The sequence below is a fragment of the Diachasma alloeum genome, unplaced genomic scaffold, assembly GCF_001412515.2.
Source record: "Diachasma alloeum isolate Michigan unplaced genomic scaffold, Dall2.0 Dall_scaffold_01095, whole genome shotgun sequence".
NCBI lineage: Eukaryota > Metazoa > Arthropoda > Insecta > Hymenoptera > Braconidae > Diachasma > Diachasma alloeum.
In genome coordinates, this window is record NW_021681206.1 from 132,732 (window position 1) to 141,852 (window position 9,121).

General features: G+C 34.8%; 1 protein-coding gene across 1 annotated transcript in view; it reads right to left on the reverse strand.

Annotated features, from left to right (window-relative positions):
• Positions 1–8,787, reverse strand: part of LOC107045868 (E3 UFM1-protein ligase 1 homolog) — a 134,823-nt gene extending 126,036 nt beyond the window's left edge. Inside the window, exon 1 of the mRNA XM_015268273.1 lies at positions 8,604–8,787. Within this exon, the coding sequence (XP_015123759.1) occupies positions 8,604–8,683 (80 nt within the window). The 5' untranslated portion in view covers positions 8,684–8,787. The remainder of the gene's footprint in view (positions 1–8,603) is intronic.
• Between the last annotated feature and the right edge of the window lie 334 nt (positions 8,788–9,121).

A 9,121-nucleotide genomic window follows, 5' to 3' on the forward strand; every position in this document is an offset into this window, starting at 1 on the left:
AGCCTCTGGATGAGTATTTTTGTACTTCCTATGAAGGTGTTTCAGATTTTCGAGTATCATTTGCTTTTGCTCTACTTTCTTCTCTTCATTGATTTTGACGGATATTTTATCTTTCATCCCTGGCATGAGACGACTATTCTCTAGATAAAACCTGTGTACTTTCTCGACCGTTTGTTTTGGAAGTGAATGGCCTGCTTTCGCAATGGGTGAGGCAAATACTCCTTTGATTTCTCTCAATTTNTTGAAATGCCGGAATCATCGAGATGGAAAGACCGACCTGATCTCAGAGAACTGTTCATCACATCTGGGCTTGGCTCGGGTGTTTCGGCTTGGGGCTTTGATATCTCGGGTGGGGTGCCCCAACATCAAAGATGTGTATCATGAAGATTCACCATTGAGATGGGTGGAATCACATAATTAGGGGCCATCTTTCGGCACTGGCCACAGATTTTCGCAGACTTTNCGTGAATCACTCCCGTACACTCCATACACTCCACGCATGCGTGAAGTTTGTGTGTTTCACGCAGCCGAATTTTCATACTGCTGTGTATTTCACGCAGTTGAGGATTCATACTAGTGTGTGTTTCACGCAGTTGAAGTTTCNCAAAATTATCAAATCCAATCCAAAATTATCCGGAAAATGAGGATTATTCCAATAAGTAACGTGAAAACTGCTTACCTCGATACAACAGACAGGAAAATGCGAATCGATTCGCAAGGAATTATACAACGATGAAAACTCAATAAGGAAATTGAAGTTTTCACTAAAACTAGAGCCTCCGGAAAAACTGATGATATTAAATCAATGAATTGATTCTTNAAAAACGCAATTCTGAGCCGTCCATCTGCCTATACGGAACCCAAATTTCCTCAGGAATCGAATGGAATAGGTTTTAAGGCTACTGTATGTTTCACGCAGTTGTATTTTTATACTACTGTGTGTTTCACGCAGGGGTATTTTTATACANTTCCAATAAGTAACGTGAAAACTGCTTACCTCGATACAACAGACAGGAAAATGCGAATCGATTCGCAAGGAATTATACAACGATGAAAACTCAATAAGGAAATTGAAGTTTTCACTAAAACTAGAGCCTCCGGAAAAACTGATGATATTAAATCAATGAATTGATTCTTTTTGTTTTCTTTTCTCATTTGTTTGGTCATGATTAGGCGAACTTCGGATGATGATGACACAGTATAGCTCTCATAGAAATCGAAAAGACGCAAAAATTTGGAAGAAAATTTTTTTCCCGACGCATTGTTTCTCTTTTCCAACGTGACGCATCTCTTTTCTAACTCANCCTGTGTGTTTCACGCAGTTGCATTTTGATACGCCCGTGTGTTTCACGCAGTTGAAATTTTATACANACGCATCTCTTTTCTAACTCATATTCATCAAAGGTATGGATTGAAATATCAATTCCTCAATAAAAACAAGGCAGCTCTCCTAGAAGGCGTAAAAACACGAAAATTTAAGAAACAAAAATTTTCTCCGGTACACTGGTTGTCTCTCCCACGATGGCGTATTTTTTTTACATCATATATGGACGTCCTCTATGAGAAAAAAAAATATTCCAATCGAATATCGGATGGCCCTAGAGCCGAAAAGAAATGAAAACGTAAAAATTCATCGAAATTTAGATGTAGAAGCTTCTTCACGCCTATNTTTATACACCTGTGTGTTTCACGCAGTTGTATTTTTATACACCTGTGTGTTTCACGCAGTTGTATTTTTATATACATGTATGTTTCACGCAGCTGTATTTTTATACACATGTGTGTTTCACACAGCTGTATTTTTATACACCTGTGTGTTTCACGAGGCCACCTTCTCGTGATCACAGCCGCAGTGCAATGGCGGCCACCGCATGTGTNTTATTTGTTCGAATCGGATGCGCCATTCAAAAGTTATGAATTTTTGAAAACTTAAAGTTTGACAGTCATTATTTCAGAAACTAAAAATCATGAGGCAATTAAATTTGGCAGGAATGCTGTCTATATATAGTAGTTCGGAATGCGGCAATCAAATCATTTTTTCTAGACCAAAAAAATCCGGGGTGGCTGAGTTGTCATGGAATCTCCCATATGGGATGTGCCAATATATGGGGGGTGCCTATATATATGGTGGGTGCCCATATATGGGGGGGTGCCCATATATGAGGGGGTGCTTATATATATGGGATGGTCCCCATATGTAGGGGGTGCCCATATATGCGGGGGAATTATACATATGTGGCCTGTTATGGTAAAGTATGCATAGAGCTATCGGAAAAACCCTCCCGGTCACACCCACTCGGTCACATCCACTCGGTCACACCGGGAGGGGGGAGCGAGCGAAGCGAGCGGGGGGGTCGAAGCCCCCTCCGGGGTTGGCGATCAGAGCGAGCAGGGGGCGTAGCCCCCTAGTAATTCAAAAAAAACAGGAATGTATTTGATCGGAAATTTTCTGAATTTTTCGAAAAAAATATTGTTTTTAACAGATTAGTGACTCCCTTTCCATGTGAGTTTCTGATAAATATCTCGGAATTGGAGGGAGATTGCAAAGTTTTCATCTCAACATTTTTTATAGTTCTTATTTTGCTCTACAAAAAATGTTTTCACAAAAAATTGGATATCTCCCTTCAATTCCGATATTAAAAAGGAATATGACTTCCAATAAAAAACAATTTTTTTCCCCTGTTACACCCCTAAGTTCGTCACTGCATCAAAAAAGGGTTTCTATCTCGAATCGAAAATTGTCTGAATTTTGCGATAAGAAGAAAATTTAAATACAAGTGAGTTTCATCATGAAATGGACGTTTTGAACTTTATTTTTGTGATTTTGTCGATAATATTAATCATAAAATAAAAACCAAATCTGTTTCGAAAATTTCCTATCAAATCTATACTTCCGAATATTTTTTTATGAATTCTAGTAGGGCATCATTTCAATTGAAAAATTTAGTTTTGAAGGAGAAAACAATTGAATCTGCTATATCTCTGCCAATTATTGAGTTACAAAACTCCGACAGCGCTCGTTTTTCTTCTTTTTAATTGCATTTTACGATGAGAAAATAAAAGTCATGTCAAAAAGTGTCTAGCAGAATAAGAATGATGAAAATTTCCCCACCTAATTTTGAATCGCCAATTTTTCCTGTTATTTATCATCATAAAATACACATGCATGCAAATTTTCAGTTTTTTATTACCGTGGAGGTACCAGGATCCGACAGTGTAGAAGTATCCGACTCTCGAGCATACTTTCCCTGATATTTCCCTTTTTTTTTATTTTTCAACTAAAAAAGCATCCTCTTTATTACTCAATAGGAAGAGAAACGTTTTTTCTGTGGTTTAGACAGGGAGTTTTCGCTTCTACATGTAGAATAACTTTCAAAATAATTTTTTTCTGTCGGTCTGCCTCTATGCGCCACCTGCCGTGGCGTTTTCTTAGCTAAACAGCTTAGAGCCCCTGCTTCGTGTGTGATGGCAAAAAAGCAAAATGTGAGTAAATATTTCAATTGAATATTTTTGGATACTAGTACGGTGATGTAAGGGAGGTGTAGACACAGTTAAATTACTTAAAAACATTCCCAACAAATAAAAATGACGATGTCGGGTATTGGGACACTGGTAAAGCAGTCTGTCCCAGTATCCGATACGTGTTTTTGCATGATCTAACCTCAATTATATTTTTCCATTGTATCTCGCTTCCCAGCCTTTTATTTGAATGCAAAAATGAAACGAACATCATAATCATCAGTAATTAATTAACCAATCAATTATATATTATAGCAATAAAACAAAAATATCAGGAAAAAAATACACGGAAGAGGATTTGCAAAAGGCATTGACAGCAAAAGCCCTCCCAAAAAACGTCTATCGAAGAGAGATAAGTGATATGAAATAAATCGCAAATATTTTAGCTTTTTCAAATTTTTAAAAGAATATCAAAGTTATTCCATGTGTTGTTTTGTGATAATTTATCCAATAAATGATCACAATTATCATATCCTGTTAATTATTTGGCAACATGAACCTAACCTCGTACAGTGTCGGCTACTGGGACCTCAGTAGTGTCGGATACTGGGATTATGCGATATTTGGGTGTCGGATACTGAGTCATGCGACTCCCTGACTCATTTACATTCATATTTATTCACTGATGCATTATTTATACGTTTTTTTTTTTTCATTTTCTTGTTCCTGAAATGTTCAGAATCACTTTCTGTGCATTTCATATAATGTTTTCATAAAATGCTTTCTGGTGGTTTCTTCAAATGTGATATTTCAAATTCATTCCAGTATGTATAAATAAAGAGAGATAAACCCGTGAAAAAGACAATTGAATGTATAGAAGACAAGGATAATAAGAATAATGATGATGATAACATTCAACTAAGTTAAAAATCTGACAAAATTAGTTGAAAGAAAATCTTATTCAATCTAAGAAAACGAAATAAACAATGAATTATACATGATAGAAGGAAATGGTGTACAAAATAAGCATTCGGAAGCACATTGCTAATTTATTAGCAAAAATAACTATACGATATGCAATATAAGAGCAATTTCCCACTTGTTTTAATTTTCAAATTTTTTCAAAATTCAGTTGTAACACGGTAAGTAAGAAAAAATGTTCTAAATTCATTGTATAATAGCTTAAAAAATTCGTTGGGATGTCCTTTTGACCAAGTTCGAAGATGAAAGCGTTAGCAATAATCGTTATTTTGATTTCTGTGAAATTTTTACAAAATTCCGTATTTTTCGAAAATCAGAATTCCGCAGCTATCTCTGGATATTGCGCTTCAAATGAATTCCATCATATTAAATATTTGTTGCAATGCGGCTATAACGAAGTTAGAAGATGGTTACAATAACTGTCTCGATTAATTTGATTTTTAGGAGAATTTTTGGAAATTTCGAATTTTTAATTAATTCCCCTGAAAGTTAGCTTTCTGATGGTTCAAAATGTGATGTTTCGAATGCATTCAATTATGTATAAAATAAATATTTCTAATAATATTTCATTGAAATTTTCAGAAATTTTTAGACTTTCATTAAGTGGAAAATCTAAAACAATTAGTTGGAATGAAATTAATTCAATTCAAGAAAATAAAATAGGCTATAAATAATATACAATCGAAAAAATAGACAAAATGACCATTCGGAAGCATATTGCTAATTTATCAGTAAAAATAACTACAGTATATGCAATACAGGAGCGATTTCCCACTCGTTTACATTCCTTCCAGTTTTATCTAAGAAAAACATCTTTTTCTAATTTCACGTTTTTAGCCGCCAAAAAGTGTTCTAAAAAGCTGAACAAATGCTGAAAAATCATAACCATATCAACATTTATGTGACATTTTTTATTCTTTTTTTGTACACTAATTTCTATCGAGAAAAAAAAGATTTACTTTTCAAAAATTCATTTTGACATGATTCGATGAAGATGTAGCTTTGAAAAAAATCATCACCTTTTATTTCATGTTTTTTTATAGAATAAGTTGAACAAAACTTCCATTTTACGCCGGCGCCATGTTGAAAAAATAGTATATTTTGAGATAAGGTCGTGAAGCGCGGTTTCAGACGAGTGTGAAACCAAGCGTAACGACCGAATGTCAAATAGTAGGGGCGGATGGGGCAAAACGGCCCCCCTTCAATCGTCAATATTTTCCGATTCAATAATCCGATTGGGATGAGTTAGTTTTGAAGAATGAAAAATTATCTTCAAAATGAAGTTGAAACTGGGAATTTTCACAATGTCATTCACAAGTTATTGACAATTGAAGGGGGGCCGTTTTGGCCCACCCTCCCATATTTATTGTTACATACAGTTTAAAATGAGAGGTTCAAAATGGAGAAGGGGACGTAGGAGGGGGCGTGGGAGGGGGTCCATGGTGACGGAGGTCCCGACTGAAAAAATACCAAATATTTTAAGAAAAAATAAAAATGGAAAGATGTGATGATGAAAGGAAAATCAAATCAATTAATCAATAATTTTAATTATTTGTTCATCAAAACTGGAAAGTTAAAAAGGAAAGAAACCAAGGAAGAAAAGGGTTGAAATGAAATATGCAATTTCCATCAGATTCTTTAATACATGTTCGAGAGAAAAAATCTCAAAATAATAATTCATCTATAAAAAGCTAAATGCATTCGAATTATTTTTTATTTGCACTTTTGTCTTTAATCGGTATAAATAATTACTGATGTTGCTGTAACACCACAAAAACATAAGGACAGCTGATTTTGTTGGTTAGGGCGCATGCGCGGAGCTGTTCTCTATAATGCTAACTTCACGTTGGTATCAGAGTAGGCTGGGAGTGCTTCAGTCACTGTACAAAATGCCTCAAACACTGAGGCCCCTGACGCACTGTTTTACAACCTCCGCACAGGCCTTTAAAACCGAGCGTTTGACACATAAGTGACAAAATAGTACATTTCGATACTAGGGCGCATGAAAAATTTTCTGGCGAATATGAGTTCTCGTCGGCTCGTGGTGCAAATCATATGAGTCAGAAAATTTTTCTGCGCCCATGTGTCGAACAATATTTTTTGTCACGAGGGTCACAGGCAGTGTTTTAGGCAGGTGTGCTTACGGCGTGCCACAGGTACAAGCGCCTAAAATGCTGCCTTACGACCGGAGTGACAAAAAATAAAATTGAAAAATTTTAGTTTTTTTTACTCCAATTATAAATTATAAATCCACTTATAAATCATTCGGTGAGCCTCGTTACCAGACACTTCTAATAGTTATTTTACACATTATGCTAGTATAATCACTCAATATTTCTCCAAAAATTGATTTTTTTTTAGATTGTTCGCATTATTTTATCATTTCACAGAGAATGAATCTTTAATTTTTAGTTATAAATGCCTTGGAAAATTACATTTTTCGATTTATATATATTAATTGATGTTTTTATTGTATACTAGCGGGCTACGCCCCTTGCTCGCTCGACTTGCCAACACATGACTTACATATGACCCCCACGTGACTCCCATAACCCCTATTTTGACCCCAAGATCCGTAATCTGACCCTCATGACACTTATTCTGACCTTCATTATAACCCTCGTGACCGTTATTTTGACCCTTATGCCTCTTAGTTTCTGAAATGACTAAAAATATGAACAAATATTAATTGAATATACTAGCATAATATGTAAAATAACCATTGGAAGTATTATAATTTATTGACGAAGCCCAAGGAATTCTTTATAATTCGAATTCTAGTAAAAAAAATCAGAAATTTATCAATTTTACTTTTTTTCAGTATGGAGCAGGCAAAAAATGAAAGTTTTCTTCGTGTTATTCAATAGAATAACATTCGCCCCGGTGGCTTGGCGCAGTGGGTAAGTTCATTGCCTCACGTGCGAAAGGTTCCGCGTTCAAAACCCGGCTGGGTAGAATGGTGAGATCTAACCATTCTACTCTAACAGGGTCGAAGCGATGTAAAATAACGATAAAAAAAAAAGAAAAACATGAAATAAAAGGTGCGAATTTTGTTGAAAGTTGTATCTTCATCTAATCATGGTAAAATGATTCTTGAAAAGTGAATCATTTGTTTTTTAATAAAACTTATTGTACAAAAAACGAATAAAGAAATGTCACATAAATATTAATGTTTCTGATTTTTCTGAATTTTTTCAGATTTCTAGAACACTTTAAACGGCTAAAAAACATGACATTAGAAAAAGATGGTATGTTTCGCGATAAAACTGGCAGAAATGCAAATAAACATCTCAAAATTAGCATTCATATTTTATCATGATAAACAACAGAAAAAATTGGCGATTCAAAATTCGTTGGGGGCATTTTCACCCCACGTATTTCGCTAAAACCTTTTGAAGTAATATTTTAGATCAGCATTTGGTGGAATCGCTCATGGATACGACCAAACAAGAACACAATAGTAGACAGATATGAAAGTTGAATAGAATTTTCCTCATAAAAAAGCATATAATGCTGTTGTGCAAACCGCTAAATATTATTATTATTGTGATATTATTTCCATTAACTTCTCACTTCATCAAGGAAGCATGGATATAAACTTTTTGAGCCGTAAATGCATCGATATTACTGATAATTTTTATAGTTTATCACAGAAACGGAGAAAAAAAATCTCATAAACAATATGCTACGATCTAACAACGAACAATGCAATTCTCATCCTATTTTGATATAATCGATGACTTATGGATGTCAAGTTTTTCATTCCATTTCGGTAACAATTTTTGAGAGATCATTGAAAAATAGATTGTTGAAAGAATACCAATATTTCCGAAACTGTATGAAAAATTGAATTTCAATTGTTGTCGGTGAATGAAGCTTATTGAAGTCTATTCATCATTGAAAAATTAATGAAATTCTGTTGATCCTGTACAACATGAATTTCGACAACAAAAATTAAAAATCACACGCATGCATACATCATCTAAAAAACGCAGATCCGAACTTATTCGTCGATATTTAGTTAAACTGACGTAAAAACTTAAAAACTGAAATTTAAACAAATCCGAAAGCAAAAAGTTGTGTTCAATAGTTGAATTTCGATAAATAACCAGATGTTATTAGAAAGGGCATGCATGATAATTTCTAACAGACGATTAAATTACTTTTGCAATGTAGAACTGAGCTGTGCTTTTTGAAAATCAGCAGCCAATCTCTTAACTTCTTCCCAATCCAGTGAACTCATTCTTCCGCAATTCTAGTTTATTTTGAAAGCAAAATATTAATACTTGTCAAAACTAAGATTAAAACGAAGTCAACAACGAATTCAGCACTGTCACTGTTCCAAAACGTCCGACACAGAGATAATAGGGGAGATTGCTCAGGCTTATGGGAACTGTTCGATCAGAGTTTCATAGCGGTGGCGCGCATGAACTAATCGAGAGGCCGTCTCTGTGGGTAAAGAAATTTTCATCTATTACCATGGAAACAGTCGATAACAGGGATGCGTTCCCAATCTTAAATCCAACATGAAACCTCCTTTGCATTCACTCATCCGCTTGATTATCCCATTTTCGTTCATACAACTTCTTATTGTCTTAATTTGTAAATTAGTTGATCATAAAGGAGAGGGAGAGAAGGAATTATGAAGTCTTGAGCGAAAGAGGATCATTTATTTGAATTT